At 42.5% G+C, this 18136-nt stretch overlaps 1 protein-coding gene across 7 annotated transcripts in view; it reads right to left on the bottom strand.

Moving 5' to 3' along the window:
* GAB3 (GRB2 associated binding protein 3) overlaps positions 1–18136 on the bottom strand; it is a 95644-nt gene that overhangs the window by 26850 nt on the left and 50658 nt on the right. For 4 of the 7 annotated variants that reach the window (XM_053917608.1, XM_053917606.2, XM_053917611.1 and 1 more), the window contains exons 3-8: positions 17169–17388; positions 16116–16597; positions 7460–7515; positions 6756–6975; positions 4147–4228; positions 2921–3023 (exon numbers count right to left, since the gene is read on the bottom strand). In XM_053917608.1, the coding sequence (XP_053773583.1) occupies positions 2921–3023; positions 4147–4228; positions 6756–6975; positions 7460–7515; positions 16116–16597; positions 17169–17388 (1163 nt within the window). Of the gene's footprint in view, positions 1–2920; positions 3024–3466; positions 3537–4146; positions 4229–6755; positions 6976–7459; positions 7516–16115; positions 16598–17168; positions 17389–18136 lie in introns of those variants that run through there. The other 3 variants (XM_053917607.2, XM_053917610.1, XM_053917612.1) reach the window with 2 other exon arrangements.

The raw sequence follows: 18136 nt of genomic DNA on the forward strand, positions 1-18136 counted from the left end.
TTCCATGAAGGCACCAAGACCAGTGGGGAAAGGGCAGTCTTTTCAACAAATGATGTAGGGAGAACTGGATACGCATATGCAAAAGAATGAAGCTGGACCCTTACCTTCGATCACATACAAAAATAAACTCAAAAGAGAATCAAAGACCTCAACATAAAAGCTAAAACTACAAAACTCTGAGAAGAAAACATAAAGATAAAACTTCATGATGTTGGATTTGGCAATGATTTATTGGATATAACATAAAAACCATAGACAATAAGAGAAAAAAATTGACTTCATCAAAATTAAAAACTTTTGTGTAGCTCTAGCAAGTATGGCTCAGTTGGTTGGGTGTCATCCTGGAAACCAAAAGGTCACTGGTTCAATTCCCAGCGAGGGCACCTGCATGGCTGGGTTGCAGTTTAGGTCCCCACTCAGGGCACATGCAAGAGGCAATCTATCAATGTTTCTCTCTCATATCAGTGTTTTTCTCTTTCTTTGTCTCTCCTTTCCCCTCTCTCTGCAATCAATTACAAAAAAAAACTTTTCTGCATATAAGGGCATTATCAAGAGAGTGAAAAAGACAACCCAAAGAGTGGGGAAAAATATTTGCAAATCATCTGATACAATGTTAATATCCATATTTTTAAAAAAAAAACTTATACAACTCAACAACAATAAAAACGAGCAACCCAATTCAAAAATGGGTGAAGGACTTGATTAGACCTTTGTCCAAAGAAGATATACAAATGGCCATTAAGCATATGAAAATATGCTTAACATCACTAGTCATTAGGGAAATGCAAAAGAAAACCACAATGAGATACCACTTCACACATATTAAGATAACTATTATACAAAACAAACAAAAAAATGGGAAATAACAAGTGTTGGTGAGGATATAGAGAAAGTGGAACCATTCTGCATTGCTGTTGGGAATATAAAATGGTTTGGTCACTGAAAAACAGTTTGGTGGTTCCTCAAAAGGTAAACAAATTACCATGTGATCCAGCAATTCCACTTCTAGGTATATATCTGAAAGAACTGAAAGCAAAGATTCGAACAGGTACTTGTACACCAATGTTAATAGCAGCATTATTCATGATAGGCAACAGGTAGAAACCACCCAATTGTCCACCAACAGACAAATAGATAAACAAAAGGTAATGTGTATATACAATAGAGTATTAGCCTTTAAAAAAATGAAATTCTGCCCTGATTGGTGTGGCTCCGTGGGCTGGGCATCGTCCTACAAACCAAAAGGTCAATGTTTTGATTCCCAGTCAGAGCACATGCCTGGGTTGTGGGCCAGGTCCCTGTTTGGTGGCGTGCAAGAGGCAACCGATCGACGTTCCTCTGTCACATCAATGTTTCTCTCTCTCTCTTTCTACCTCCCTTCCCCTCTTCCTAAAAATAAATAAATAAAATCTTTTTAAAAATGAAATTCTGATATATGCTTGCTACAATATGGATGAATGTTGAAAACACTAAGCTAACTGAAAGAAGGCAGACATAAAAGGCCCGATATTGTGTGATTCCACTTATATGAGGTGCCTAGAATAGGCAAATTTATGAAGACAGAAAGCAGAACAGAGGTTACCAGGGGCTCACTGGTCTTTATCCAAAGCTCAAAGATCATAAATGGATGGCTAGTGTCTGGAGTGACTATGCACTTGCTTCTATTACGTTATACATTCACTTCCCTTTTCTGTTCTCTGGAGACAGAGCACAGCTGGTCGAGCATCATTTATAAGAATGTTTTCTTCCACAAGTTTCCCAAGGGCCATTACTAAGTGTGAAAAACATTGGAAAGATCACAGCAGATTTGTATATGAGTCACTTTCCATCTGCATATGGTTAAGTACACTTACAGAGATTTTTATCAAATAGAAAGGCAAAATAAAGCATTTAATTACTGCTTCACTGGAGATTACTGTTTTCAGTTTTCGAACTGCTTATTATCCTCATGTATAGGAGGGAAGAGTTGTCTTCTCAAAAGTATATGTAAGTGAGGTTGGGCGGGGCAGGGAAGAGCAATGGGGGAAATTGGGACAACTGTAACAGAACAAAAATTAAAAAAAGTATACCTAGTCTTGAACATTGCCTTGAACATTGCCCTTCTAAGATCTCTTTTCAAAATTTCATAGTTCAAACAGCAATTCTTTCTAGAGAATTACCTCCAAAGTTCCTACATTTAAAAATTGCAGAATGGGTATGGCTCCATTAAATGCCTGATAATTCCCAGAGGTGCTGAAAGCCCCTTTCTCTTTTCAAAACCCATGCTCTCCAATAGAATCCAAGGTAAAGAGAGCAGAAGGGACATGAGAGGGCAGGAAGGGGAAATTAGGACTAAAACCGTAAATGGTTAATCAAAGAACAGAAATGTCAGGTATCTATCCACTCAGGTCTACAGGAAGACCCTGTAACAGGAGTCTTCAGAGACTAAGGCATACCCAAAGCCCAGGGAACTGTACCCACCCCCCTTCAATGGGACTCTAAGAGATTCATCCTTTGGAAAGGTTCAGAGGCAGTTAAGGGCAGGGCCACCAAGTGGTCTGGTGGAAGGAACCATCCAATGTGTGAGTTTTCACAGCCTAGACTCTGGACATCCAGGGAACTCCAAACCTATCGGGGTCAAACAGAATATCAGAGCCCTGGTGAAAGTGCTGACACTGCCATTTTGCCATTACACATGCCTACACCCTGGGAATTGTTGAAACACTGGCCTCAAAATGGTACAAGGAAGTCAATATTGCAGGAAATAAAACTCACCTTCAAATCAATTTGTTCGCAGTCTAGAAAACACTGTAACCTGATATCACAACCAAGTGATTGTGTTAGGATTTTATGGGCCTTCGTAAAGTGTGTTTCCTTTATAATGAACTAAGAATATACATTCAGGTGAAGAATAAGAAGAGTATGAAAAATATAGGATTACCATTTGGGTGTTGCTTTCTTTCTCTTCTCTGGAAACAGAACTGGCAAAAAATCTTGCAGAATTAATACCATTTCTTTCTGGAGAGAGAAAGCTCGTCCGATTGCTAAGAACAAAAATATAGATGAGGTCAAAGCAATGTCTTACAGCTGCTCTGAAAGTCAGCCAGGAACTGACATGGGCCCTGTGGGGTTTCAGCCCTCCCCTTCCAGATACAACTTCCTTCCGGCCAAAGCGATTCTTAAAGCAGTAGAGACTGTCCAGCAGCTTCTGTCCTACTCTGGTGCAAATGACTCCCAGTTCTCAAAGGCTACTTTTTTCCAGGCCTTCCATGTGACACAGCTCATGAGCTTTCTAGAAACAAACCAAGGCTTCAGATCATTTAGGAAAAATACCCACTCCCTTGGGGCTCTCTTGTTTCCATTCAAAGTAACCAGGGAAAGTAAGGAAGTGTGGCCAGTCCTCTGATGGAATGAGGACAAGACTGCAAATCACCTTTCATCCTTCTCTTGAGTCAGAAGCTGTAAATAGAGCTCATTGCAGAATCCTGCTTTACAAAATGATTGTGTCCTGTGGTATTTAGAGTGAACCAAGAAACTCCTGGGTAAGGCTCAGGACTCTGAAAATGCAACATCTACAAGGTGAGACGAGAGGGTGCAAATACATTTCAGGGACTGTATAGCAAGCCCATGAACCATTCTTCTTTCTCTGAGAATGCCCTTCACCTACTCTGTTCACAAAGTTGAGTTTCTTGAAGCCATATTGGTACTACTGGCCCTCCCTTGGGCCATAGCTGATTCCACCCATGCTGGGGCAAATAGAATTCCTTCTCCCAAGAATTGTGAATTTGGATTGAAAAAGAGCCTGTCTCTGCTGATACTAAAATTGTAGCATGTAAATAAGCTCAGGCTTTAAGGTAGCTATTTTTGGCCATGGAGATTGAGCAACAAAGAAGAGTTCTCCAAAGAAAGAGGAATGAGCACATGTGAAGAGAGAAGTACACATGAGAGATGAAGAGAGATTCCCTGGGTTTCCAACAGCACTCTTTTTGCTGATTCTGGTATCTTGGGAGGTTCAGTTATATTCCTTCCTCTTCTGATCATAAACCCTGTCCCTTCTTTTGCTTAAACTAGATCAAGTGGGCTTCAACTACATTTAATCAAAGAGACTTAACTAAGACTGGGAGTGTCTGTGCTTGATGAGGACCCTCTGAGGAAGCAGAGACTTACCAAGGCACAGTGTGGGTCCTGGTTAGAGATGCATGTTCCCGGATGGTAGAAAGGTTTCTCAGCTCTAGGGGAGGTGACCGTGCTACAAGATAACACACAATATCCAGTAGGGTAAGTTCTCAGCAGTTCAAGGCCAAAATCAAAAGACTGTAAAACTATGACATTCCACTTACCTAGCACATCAAATCCAAATTTACTAACAAGCAGCACTGACGATGAGTGTAAATTTCACCCTTTCCTGACTCCCTGGTAGTAGGGACAGGGCAATTACTGAGCAAATGGTCACATTACCAGCTGGAGGTAATGATAAGGCAATATATTTAGTCAACATACAATTATAAAGCTCATTATATAGCAGGTATGGCTCTTAAGTGTTAGAGACATAGCATGAATAGAACAGATGAAAGCCTCTGACTTTATGAAATGCCAATGCCTACTTCATACTTGACATGTCCAAAATTGAACCTTTACTTTTATTACTCAGGTTCTAGTCTTCCCCACTTCTAGTTCATTGTCTAGACGATGGTCTTTCTGCCTAGAACATCGTTCTCCATTTCTCTGCCTGGGTAGTCATCTTTGGATCTCAGCTCAATGTCCCCTGCTTAGGAAGGCCTTCTTTGACCTCCAGACAAGGTCAGGTTCCACGTCATGGGCTCTCATGAGTTCCTGTACTTACCCTTTATAGCACTCCCCCCAGTTTGTGATGATACATTCTCACCTGTGATTATCTGATTCAGGTCTAGACTTATGTGCTCTGAGACGACAGGGGTTCTTCTGATTTGTTCGCTGCAACAGCTTTGGCTTCTAGAGAAGCACTTAGCACCTGACCCTAATTCCACCTCAACAGCCCAAGTCGCTGAGTTGGTCATGCATGCATTCCTATTATCAGGTTGCTTTTATATCTTTCCACCACTAGACTATGTGGGTAGAGGTGGGTAGACAGTGTTTATAACTCCCCTCCATATCGCCAGAGCCTAGTATAGTGACTTTCCTGTTGCTCAATCCACTTCCCAGGAGCCTCACACCTGAGCAAGGTGGTGATCTGTAAAGGACATTAGAGTCATATAGTGTCTGGGGAGAAGGTCTCTCCTGGTGGTATGACACCGACCAGTCACCTCCTGGCTTTGTCATCTTCCCTCTCCCCATTGGGCCCCAGGATCCATCCCTGCATCTACACCTGTCAAAGAATCAGCATCTCCTGGCCCAAGTGTGGACCTCCACACCCATCCAATGAATCTCTAATCTTGAGTCCATTCAACACTTTCATGCCTCCGATCACCAGGTCCTAGAGAGCTGCACTGTCCGATGCGGTAGGCACAAGCCACATGTGGCTATTTAAATTTAAATTTATTAAAATTAAATAAAATTTAAAATCTAGTTCCTCAGTTGCACTAGCCACATTTCAAATGCTCAATATTCACATTTCTATCATCCCAAAAAGTACTGTTGGACAGCATTGCTGTAGAAATTTAACTGAACAGAACGATATCTATCTCAAAGTTACAGGTCCCTGTTAAATTGCTTCTGACCAGAATGAATGGTTATTTCCTCTGAACCTCATAACACAGGGTCTGTTCTCCTATTTAGTATAGACTTCATAATTCTTCTTCTTCCAGATGTTTTTATATATTTTTTTCCTCTCGAACTGAAGAACCCTCCTTGCTTCCTCATCTTTGTATCCCACCCAGTGCCTAAAACAGCACTACACCCATGGCAAACGGCAAACACATTGTAAACATGATTTGACTCAAATTCAACAGGTGAGACTAGAATGGACCAGACATGAGTAAGGGACTAAGTTACTAGCTTTGGGCATGGTCATCTGAACAAGTAATTTTTCCAAAGGGCAAAGAGAGGTGGGAATGTACCAGAGGTGAGGGCCAGAGATCACAGTCCTTGTACCAAATATTTCCTTGGAATCACATAGCCTTACTGGGCAGGTGATGGTGGGCAAGAATGAAGTGAGAAAGTTACTTCAACCTGCTTTCCCTCTTTCCCTCCTCTCCTTTATCCCTGCCTGTCCATGCTGCTTAACAGACCCAGAGAAACTGCCTAGGAGCCATGCAGAAGCTCTAAGGAGTTCTGTGCACATAGGAGCTAGACTGCTCACTGCCGCAGTCTTCTCCCATCTGAAACACCTCACCTGATAGGCATGCATAGGGCCCTGAGTGGTAAGTCTGACATTCAGAAATTAATGTCAAAGGTCATTTTGAGTTCCTTATAGGAAGAGGGCACTGTGATTACATTCAAGTGCTGTTTAAATGAAGACATGTCAGGTATGTTCCATTCCAATCCATCAATACTTATTTCTGAGCCTTTGACTGGAGAGCAGGTGAAGATGATCCCTCTGGAATGAACTTGGCTTTGTAGGCTGTATTTGCAGGGCTATGGTGCCTGAAAGTCCCCTGACTCCTTTTATCATGATAATCTGGGGCAGCAAGGTTCCCCAGCCCTACCCATTCAATTCTAGCCCTTTATCCTCACCCTTAAACCTCCCAGCCCTCTAGGATGGTTTTTCTAGTGTTTCCTTCCCAGAGAGGGTCAGGAAGGAAACTTATCCACATGGCTGCTCCCTTCTCCTACACAGCAGGCCTGGGCAAATGGCTTACGTTTCCTCTGAGGCTTGAGATCTCTATTTACTGGGGGAGGTTCCAGGTTTGCAGGTAGCTCAGGCAGTGGGCTGGAGATACTTCCTGAGCTCATTGGGATGTAGTCATCAGAGTTGCACTCGGATCTGACACAAGAGATGGCGCCCAGGGGGGCCATAGGCACATAGCTGTCTTCATCACTGGTTGAAGCTGTGGGGCACATTGGAGAGAATCTGCATGGCTGCAAGAGAACAAGCACAGGTTGGGAACCATAGAACAGTCATGGAAACTACTACCGGTAGGCAGCCTTACCTATATATATAATTTCAGTCGCAAATTATCCAAGAATAATTTCTGAACTTCCTTAGGAAAGTCAGACAAGCCTTTTACTCAAGCTCTGCCTCTGGACTTAATTTGTGAGGTATGTGACAACTTTCCTAGATCTCAGGCTGGAAGACAAAGGGTTATGAATTGATGCAAATGCTTCAAATATAAAGTGAGGCCTTCAGTAGCTAACCCCAAGTCAGACAAGTGTCTGGACTATTAGAGCAGGCAGTGTCTGTATAGAACACTACTTATTAAGTCCAGTAGTTCCCACACAAGTACAAACTTTAAGGGGAAACTGCAATGGTCCTCAGATAGTCAGACTTCAAGAGAATGTATATAGGTCAGGCTATTTTTTTTGGTAAAACTGAGGCTTCAAGGAACTTAAATGCCAAACTCACCAAATTTAAACTGTGCCTCTTGTCTCGCTGTCTTAAGGACTGGCCTTCCACATCAGCTGGAAGAAACAAGATGGGGTGGTGAGAAATGCAGGGATACATCAATTTAAAATAGGGTCCAAGATCCTATGCCCCTCAGGGCCCTGCCCTCTGCTCTAGAGAGGCAGAGAAACACAACAAAGTTACTACATGCAAGACTAGCTATTAAGTCTAGTTGGGCAGTCAGAATAGATGGAAATCAGACCAGATTTTGAAGAAGTTTCTGTATGATAGCTTTAGTTATCTCTAAGAGACATAGCAAGTAATTAACCAGTGCTTGTTGCATTTATTACATGAATTTTCTGACCTTACAGATGGTGGAGATAGAACTGGAGGTTTGAGAAAAGACTATGTGAGACATCCCCTGTGATGATAAGGAGAACAGGGTGAACACAGAAGGGACAGCATTGCTGAGCAGCACTGAAGGCCCATTTGAGATCTGTGCCCATGAATTGGTGACTGTGATTTTCTGCCACAATAGTCAGCTATTCAGGTACAGGCATGGACAGCGAGAAAAGGTGAATTAACACAGAATTAGAAACTTGTCAGATACATGTGACAAACAGTGTTGCCATAAACATTTAGAATTCATAGTTGGACTGAAAGAGATGTTCATAAAAAATGAAGTTAGTGATCAACATGGGGTTTCTGACTTTTTACTGAGCTAAGAAAGAACATTAAGGACAAAACCCAAACCCATACCATTGCCATTATTTAATAAAAAGATATTAAAATGTTTTACAACTATACAAAATAAAAATAAATAAAAAGGAAAGAGGAGATGTCTATTAAGACAGCAAGATATGGCAGTCTAGATTCCAGTCAGAAATAATTTGGGGGAATTAGCAGCTTAAAGATGGCACTAAAAACCATAGGAGCAGATGAGATTATCTAGCTTGCAAGAGTTGAGAAAAGTTTGAGTATAAAACCTAGAGAATCCTAATATTCAAAGAGCAGGAAGATGAGCACTGGCTCATCCTCAGAGAGTGCAAACATACGGTAAGGAGGAAACCCATGGGGCACAGTGCCATCTGGACTAAGGAAGGAGACAAGGGCCAACAGTGGAGACTGTTGTTGACAAGTGAGGTAAGTTCTTTTAGCAAGTAGGACCAGAGCAAAATGTCCCCCAAGAACTTGGAGATGTCAAAAGTCAGGTTGTCTCTGAAAAATAAACTAAACACTCAACATCATTGACTTAGACTTCCAGCCAGAATGGAAGCATACATAGATACGCTTTGCTTCCTCAACCAAAAGGAGAACAACAACCAATTTAAAAACAAAAATCCACCAGAACTGCCAGAAAATCGAACTGTACGAAAGTCTGACAACCAAGGACTTAAAGAAGAAACATCCATACAGACCAGACTGGTAGGAGGGGTGGAGATGGGCAGCCAGGGTGGAGAGGACACAAGGCAAAGCTACTGGCTGGGCACAGGAGGTGGCGGCTAGTAAACCCGACGGTCCCACATTCGCGTGCAGATAAGCCCGGAAGAACAACTGGGGAGCGACATAAATATCACAACCCAGGGTTCCAGGATGAGAAACTAAAGCCTCAAAACCCCTGTCTGCAAAAACCTGTGGGGGTTGCAGCTGTGGGAGAAACTCTCAGCCTCACAGAAGAGTTTGTTGGAGACCCATGGGGTCCTAGAAGGTACACAAACCTACCCACCCAAGAAGAAGCACCAAAAGGAGTCAATTTGCTTGTAGGAAGTGGGAGAATTGACTGAAAGTGGGGCAAGAGCTGAGCAAGTGGCATTGTTCCCTCTCTGAACCCTCCCCCACATACAGCACCACAATATAGCCACCTGGGTTGCCCCATTCTGGCAAATACCTAAGGCTCCACCCCCTACGATGTAACAGGTATGCTCAGACAAAGAAATATGGCCCACATGAAAGAACAGATCAAAACTTCACAAAAAGAACTAAGTGACGAGGAGATAGCCAACCTATCAGATGCAGAGTTCAGAACACTGGTAATCAGGATGCTCACAGAAATGATTACATGGATGTAAAACAGAGGAAGCAATGAAGGCTATGCAAAGTGAAATAAAAAAAAATATACAGGGAATCAACAGTGAAGGGAAGGAAACCAGGACTCAACTCAATGATTTGGAAAAGAAAGAAGAAAGGAACATTCACTGGAACAGAATGAAGAAACAGGGATACAAAAAACTGAGAAGAGGCATATGAACCTCTGGGACAATATTAAATGTTCCAACATCAAAATCATAGGGGTGCCAGAAGGAGAAGAGGAAAAGAAAGAACTTTAAAACTTATTTGAAAAGAAATGAAAGAAAATTTCTGAAATCTTGCAAAGGAAATAAAATTCCAGAAAGTCCAGGAACCTCAGAGTCCCAAAGAAATTGGACCCAAGGAGGAACACACAAAGACATTATAATTAACCAAGGTTAAAGATACTGAGAGAACATTTTTTAAAAGATTTTTATTTATTTATTTGTAGACAGAGGGGAAAGCAGGGAGAAAAAGTAGGAGTAACATCAATGTGTGGTTGCCTCTTGTGCACTCCCTACTGGGGACCTGGCCAGTAACCCAGGCATGTGCCAAGGCTGGGAATAGAACCAGCGACCCTTCAGTTCATAGGCCAGAACTCAATCCACCAAGCCACACCAGCCAGGGCTAAAAGGAGAGAATCATAAAAACAGCAAGAGAAAAGGAGACAGTTACCTAAAAAGGAGTTCTCATAATGCTATCAGCTGATTTCTTAAAAGAAACCTCATAGGCAAGAAGGGGCTGGAAAGAAGTATTCCAAGTCATGAAAGGCAAGGAGCTACATCCAAGATTACTCTATCTGGCGAAGATCATTTAGAATGGAAGGGCACATAAAGTGCTTCTCGAATAAGATCAAGTTAAAGAAGTTCATCATCACCAAGCCCTTATTATATGAAATGTTAAAGGGACTTATCTAAGAAAAAGACGATCAAAACTGAGAACAGTAAAATGACAACAAACTCACAGCTATCAACAACTGAACCTAAAACAAAAACAAACTAAGCAAACATCTTGAACAAGAACACAATCACAAAAATGGAGATCACATGGAGAGTTTTCAGCGGGGAAGGGGAGGTGGAAATAGGAGGAAAGGTACAGGGAATAAGAAGCATAATAGGTAGGTAAAAAACAGACAGGGGGAAGGTAAGAATAGTATGGGAAGTGGAGAAGCCAAAGAACTTACATGTATGACCCATGGACATGAACTAAAGTGGGGAGGGGGTAATGCTGGTGGGAAGCAGGGTGCAGGGCAGAGGGGGATAAAGGGAAGAAAAAATGTGACAACTGTAATAGTATAATGAGTAAAATATATTAAAAAAAGAAATTTTTCATCAGATATATCTCTCCAGGAAAGGGAAACAAAATAAAAAATAAACAATTGGGACTTCATCAAAGTAAAAAGTTTTTGCACAGCAAAGGAATCACCAACAAAATAAAAAGACAACCCACAGAATGGGAGAACATATTCGCTGATACATCTGATAAGGGGTTAATATCCAAAATTTATTAAGTACTTACAAAACTCAATACCAAAAAAACTAACAGGCCAATTAAAAAATGGGCCAAGTACCTGAATAGACCCTTCTCCAAAGAGGACATGCAAATGGCCAATAGACATAAGAAAAGATGCAAAACATGAGTACTCATCAGAGAAATATAAATTAAAACCACAATGAGATACCATCTCACACCTGTCAGAATGGCCATCAATAAATCAACAAACAACAAGTGCTGGGGAGGATGTGGAGAAAGGGGAACCCTTTTGCACTGTTGGTGGGAATTCAGACTGGTGTAGCCACTGTGGAAAGCAGTATGGAGATATCTCAAAAAATTGAAAATGGATCTGTCTCCTGACCCAGCAATCCTACTTCTGCAAATATATCCAAAGGAACCCAAAACACTAATTTGAAAGGACATAAGCACACCTGTGTTCACTGCAGCATTATTTACAATAGCCAAGACATGGAAGCAGCCCATGTCCATCAGTAGATGAGTGGATAAAAAAAACTATGGGACATTTACACATTGGAATCCTACTTGACCATAAAAAAGAAGAAAGTTTTACCATGTGCAACCAAACAGCACGGATGGACCTGGAGGACATTATGCTAAGTGAAATAAGCCAGTCAGAGAAAAATTCCATATAATTTCATTCATATGTGGAATCTAACAAAAAATGGAACTAATAAGCAAGACAGAGACAGACTCGTAGATAGAGAATAGGTGACAGGTAGTGTGGGGGGGAGGTTAGGGGGTGGAGGGACTGAATCCAAAAGAAAATGGACTCATTGATATGGACGAGGTGGTGATAGCTGGGGATGGGAGTATAAGGTAATGGAAAAAATTAAAATAAAGATTATATATTAAAAAAGAATATGTATTATATATGCATGTATGTATATATATTGATATACATTTGTATGCTTCTATGTCTCCAAGGCTGCTGAAGTACTGGTTGAAAGCTGGTCTGGAGTCACACTGTTTAGATTCAAATCCCTACTCCGCCACTTATTAGCTGTGTGACTCTGAACATGTCACTTACACTCTGCGTCTCAATTTCCTCATCTATAAAATAAGACCAGTAGCAGATTCTTTGTCATGACTGCTGGAGATGTTAGATGCGTTAATGCATCTAACATCTGTAAGGACTAACATGTAAAGGACTTAGTACAGTGCCTGGAACACATAAAGTACTTAAATTTAGACATCATTATGGATGTTGTTAGTAAAGAATATGGGACTTTCATATTTGAACACAGTCCCCTATCTCCCTTTCCATTATCAGATCCCTAGTGCTGTCACCAAATAATGCGAATATAAAGAAAACCCTGCATCAACATCAGATAGCTTAAGGACTTTATGAGAAAATAATGATGGGTTCAGACTAAAGGAAGGCACCGAGAATGGATTCACATCCACACCCCTGTGAAACAGACACCCGGAGAATGAGTCTCTGCCAGAATCTCACTCTGTTGGATTTCCTGCTATCTCACCAATAACTTCAGTTTCTTTTGCTGTTGAATCCTTTTGCCCATGATCTCCAAATGTTATAGGGCTCTAGGCTGAGTCCTTGGTTCTTTCTCTTCTCTGTACTCACTTTCCTGGTGACCTCATCTAGTCCCTTGAATTTACTATCTCTACACTGACAACTGCCAAATTCATAGTTCCAGCTCAGGCCTCTCACTGACCTCCAGACTCACATTTCTAACAACTTACTTGACATTTCCACTAGGGTATCTAGCAAGCATCTCAACTCAACATATTCAAACACAACTTTCTGACCTCCACTCCATCTTCCAACTCGCTCCACTTTGTTCCTTGTCCCCATCTCAGTTTCTTTGGCCAAAACCCATGAAGCCAACACTGACTCCATGCTTTCTCTGCTACACATCCCATGAGTGAGGTTCTATCTTCACGATCTATCAAGCATCCAATTGCTTTTTAACAAATTTGAAAGCTACTATCCTAGTCTCAGTTACCATTATAGTTTGCCCGGATTACTATACTCATTTTCTAACTGGTTTTCCTGCTTCTACACTTGCTTCCTTCAGTCTATCGTTAACACAGCAGTGATTCCATTATAGAAAGCAAGGCCTATATATAAATGGAAGTCTATTGCCTGTTTATGATTTGAAAAAGTCAACATTGCAAGGATATCAAATCTTCACAAGATGATCTACAGATATGATGCAATCCTCCCCAATAATGAACCTTGACCCCACTCTGCCACCTGTCATAAACATTGAATCCAGGTGAGTGTCAGTGGGGAAGGCAGAACAATCACTTTGATGTGTTCCCTCTGCTTTAGAATCCTTTTTTTGTTTGAGACTCATTTTCATATTCTGTTATTCTACTGGTTTTACTTATTGCACTCTCAAAAAGTTGCTTACCTACTTTTTGTTTTCCCTGTTTTGTCTACTGCTCACGTTAGCACTTTAATACATACTCTCTGTGTAATCGGCATACGCTCATTCACTGAGGTAATCAGAAAGAAAGAACATGTGCGATGGTCACATCATTAGGGGCATTGGGGGAGGTCTCTGCCAATAACTCAGTTCCTCAGTCAGAATGAGAAACATATACAATTTGAAGTGAGTCTGTGTTCCTTAAACTTCTATAATTCCATTTAAATGTAGCCTTATAGGTATCAGTGTAGGTAGCAGTGATTGTATTTGGATGAAGAGGGAGAAAGAGAGAGGAAGGGAGGGAGGGAAGGAAGGAAGGAGGGAAGCAGGGAGGCGGGGGGGGGGAGAGAACCCCATGAAAATGAAGAGCTTTACAGAAAAAAGCAAAACAGGGTTCCAGGAGGGCATGCCAATGGACCAAGCTGACAGGCTGGGTTAGCATTATGTTGATGGTGACAGCTTGGTAAAAGCCATATCACTAGTGTATATAGCCAGTTAGAATTTCGAAAAACCACCTCAGATGGGATGATGAATGAGTCTGATGGGATCACTGAAAATAAGAGTTGTTCGGAGAACCAAGATGGCGGTGTAGGTAGACACACTGCGCCTCCTCGCACAACCAGAACTGACAAAGAATCGAACGACAAGGGGGTCCGACACCAAGGAAATAAAAAATAAACATTCATCCAGACCGGTAGGAGGGGCGGAGAGGACTCGGGTGGCTGTGGCGGGACTGAGACTGGCGGAGTGTGGGACAAATGGCGCAGACAGTCCAAGCACTAGCAGACTCTGCAGCCCCACATTTGCGCAGATAAACCCAGAGGGCTGGACTCAGAGTGGCGGAGAGTGGGGCAGGCAGAGCGGTGGGTAGCACCCCACTGCCCCACATTCGCGCATAGATAAACCGGACAAACAGTGGGGAGCGAAGCAGAGCGTGCAACCCAGGGCTCCACCTCAGGGAAATAAAGCCTCAAACCTCTGACTGAAAACGCCCCTGGGGGTTGGGGCGGCAGCAGAAGAGACTCCCAGCCTCACAGGAGAGGTCGTTGGAGAGACCCACAGGGGCCTAGAGTGTGCACAGGCCCACCCACTCGGGAACCAGCACCAGAGGGGCCCAGTTTGATTGTGGGTATCGGAGTGAAAGACTGAAATCCGGAGGAGAGTGAGGCGGGCGCCATTGCTCCCTCTCGGCCCCTTCCCCACGTACAGTGTCACAGCGCAGCCACCAGCGTTACCCCGCCCCGGTGAACACCTAAGGCTCCGCCCCTTAAAGTAACAGACGCGCCAAGACAAAAAAAAAAAAAAAAAAAAAAAAAAAAAAGGCCCAAATGACAGAACACTTCAAAGCTCCAGAAAAAATACAACTAAGCAAGGAAGAGATAGCCAACCTATCGGATGCACAGTTCAAAACACTGGTTATCAAGATGCTCACAGAATTGGTTGAATCTGTTCGAAAACCAGATGAAAAAATGAAGCCTATGCTAAGAGAAACAAAGGAAAATGTACAGGGAACCAATAGTGAGGAGAAGGAAACTGGGACTCAAATCAACGGTGTGGACAAGAAGGAAGAAACAAACATCCAACCAGAAAAGAATGAAGAAACAAGAACTCGGAAAAATGAGGAGAGGCTTAGGAACCTCCCGGACGCCTTGAAACGTTCCCACATCCGAATTATAGGGGTGCCAGAAGGAGAAGAGGAAGAACAAAAAATGGAAAACTTATTTGAACAAATAATGAAGGAGAACTTCCCTCATCTGGCAAAGGGAATAGACTTCCGGGAAGTCCAGGAAGCTCAGAGAGTCCCAAAGAAGCTGGACCCAAGGAGGAACACACCAAGGCACATCATAATTACATCACCCAAGATTAAATGCAAGGACCTACATCCAAGATTACTGTATCCAGCAAAGCTATCATTTAGAATGGAAGGGAAGGTAAAGTGCTTCTCAGATAAGGTCAAGTTAAAGAAGTTCATCATCACCAAGCCCTTATTATGTGAAATGTTAAAGGGACTTACCTAAGAAAAAGATCAAAAATAGGAACAGTAAAAATGACAGCAAACTCACAGTTATTAACGACCACACCTAAAACAAAAACAACAGCAAACTAGGCAAACAACTAGAACAGGAACAGAACCATAGAGATGGAGATCACATGGAGGGTTGTCAATAGGGGAGTGCGAGGGGGATGGCGGGGGAAAGGTACAGAGAATAAGTAGCATAGATGATAGGTGGAAAATAGACAGGGGGAGGGTAAAAATAGTGTAGGAAATGTAGAAGCTAAAGAACTTATAAGTATGACCCATGGACATGAACTATAGGGGGGGAATGTGGGAGGGAGGGGGTGGGCAGGATAGAGTGGAGTGGGGGGGGGAATGGGACAACTATAATAGCATAATCAATAAATATGTTTAAAAAAAAAAGAAGAGCTGTTCTGGTGTCTCAGAGGTCACTATGCTTGTGAGAGGCAAAGAATGGAATCAAATCAAGCGGAGCTGACGTAAAAGACATCTCCTTCTGTACCAAGTGGGTGCCAGAGTGACTCCATACAAACACCTGGAGCTTAGTCTTAGATGGGGAGGCCATCACATGGGCAGGGGCATGCCTATGAGACCAGGGCTCTGACTTCTTGCAGCAGCTACAGGGACCCAAAGAGTTAAGAGGAGTCAGGCTTCTCCTTGTACCTGAATATTAGCAACCAACACTTACCTTTCCAGGGTCTCATGTTATCTAAGCCAGAGAGAGAGATTCTTCTTGGTGCTGTAGTACATTCTGGCTTCTTGATACTGCTGTGCCCACTCCACAGGAGCCGATCCTCTTGGCGCCGTTCAGAGAGATGGCTTGGTTTAGGGGGGCGAGGAGGTGGCACATTGGGCACAAGGTCTAGCTTTTTTACCCCATAGGGTAAGGGACCTTGGTTTTTATCTACCTGAATGGTGGAATTTAAGGAAGTTTCCAGCAATGGTGAAGAAAAGTGGTCCCTGTATGGCCCATTGCTATCTCTATTCCAAATCAGGGAAGCCCGAGGCCTTGCATAGTAAGGTGCCTCCTGCGATCCATTCCGACGGGTTAAGGGGTAGGCCAAGTTAACATAGGGCTGCGACTGCGGGCCATCAACAAAAACATCATCAGATGAAGTCTGTTCCAATGACCGGTCTGAGTTTGACCAGCTGTCACATCTGGTGGGTAAACTGAGGGAAGAAAAGTATATAAATTCGACTGAAAGTAGCAGGTCCCTGGCAGCTGTAATAGGTACCACAGCGACACTGCTGATACTACCTTGGCAGAAATCTAAAGAAGAAAGCTATCTAACCACCGCAAAACCCATGCTGGCCTCATTCCCTTTCCTCAAGTATTACCTTTTACTTTACTTATATAGCCACATTCCTTCTACAACCCTCGGTGACCCCAACACCTTGATGCAGGAAAAAAAATGGTGTGCAGATTTTTTTTCATATGAAAATGCAAGGTTAGAAATGAAAGCCACAATGCTAAAATACATGACTCATTTTGTTTAGTATATCACATACTTCACCCTTCATAGTGGTTGATAGTGATCTGTCCCCACCCCGTCAGCAGCAGGAAGAGAAGTGAGGGCAGATACACCCACTAAAACCTGCTGCAGCTAAACGGACTGATTTGGTCAGGCGCAGTGAGCACATCTCACTGACAGACCCTGAGAGAGGAGGCAGTGTGGGCATGGCAAACAGAGGAGTGTGTGTAGGAGGCCTGGCTCAGAGGGAGTCCGGTGCATAAGCATACCTGGCATGGTGCAGTCTTCCAGTCTCACAGTTGGACAGAATCAGATAATCAGGAAGGAAGGGAAACTCTGACTCACTTCTGGTTTCCTCAGTGGCTACAGTATTAGAGCTTGGGTCATCTCTTGGCAAGGAGGAGCTGACAGCATGGGCAGTGTGAAGAGAGCTGGCAGAGGATGGCTGGAGGGAGCAGGGTGTGTGAGAGAGGCTCTCCATGGAATCTGCTGGAGAAATCATTTCCCACATTAACGTTTAAGAATGGCTATAACACTCACTCACAATTTCTCAAACAGCATCTAAAGAAGCCAGATAAAAGATGCAAATTACAGCTGGTGTTTGTACTGATGGAGGAGACCACTTCCCCAAGCTATAAACAATGTCTGGGAAAGAAGGCCAATGTTCTTACGAGTGAAGTGTTGAATCAATTAAGAGTTAAAAAAAAAAAGAAAAGAAAAAAACACACATGCTTGGTCCAAAAATCTGCAGTGAGACAGTCTATACACAGCTTCTTTATGGACCTCAGCCCCAGCCCTGTATCACTGTTTATTCACTCAACAAATATACATATATACGCATATATCTATGCATATCAAATACATACGTATGTACTTACACATGCATTTCTGCATACATGTATATATGCATATATAGATATCTATTTATGTCTATGTATATAGAATACCTACTTTGCACCCACTATGTGCCCAGAACTGTTCTAACTCTGCTGATACAGCCAAGACAAAGACTCTGCCCTTACTGTCCACCAGAAGGGATAGACAAGTAACACATAAATAAAGAATACTGTTAAAGATTAACTGTTAATGATGTATAAGGAAAAGGAAGGAAAAAAGGGGGTGTTGTGATGACTAGTAAAGCCCACATTTCTCAAGGAGCATAACATTCGCAAACCCCCAATGAAAAGCCTCCTTTTATTTGCCCTTTGAACCAAGTTAGCAGGAATTCAGAATTCCT

This window comes from Desmodus rotundus, chromosome X (assembly GCF_022682495.2).
Source record: "Desmodus rotundus isolate HL8 chromosome X, HLdesRot8A.1, whole genome shotgun sequence".
Taxonomy (NCBI): Eukaryota; Metazoa; Chordata; class Mammalia; order Chiroptera; family Phyllostomidae; genus Desmodus; species Desmodus rotundus.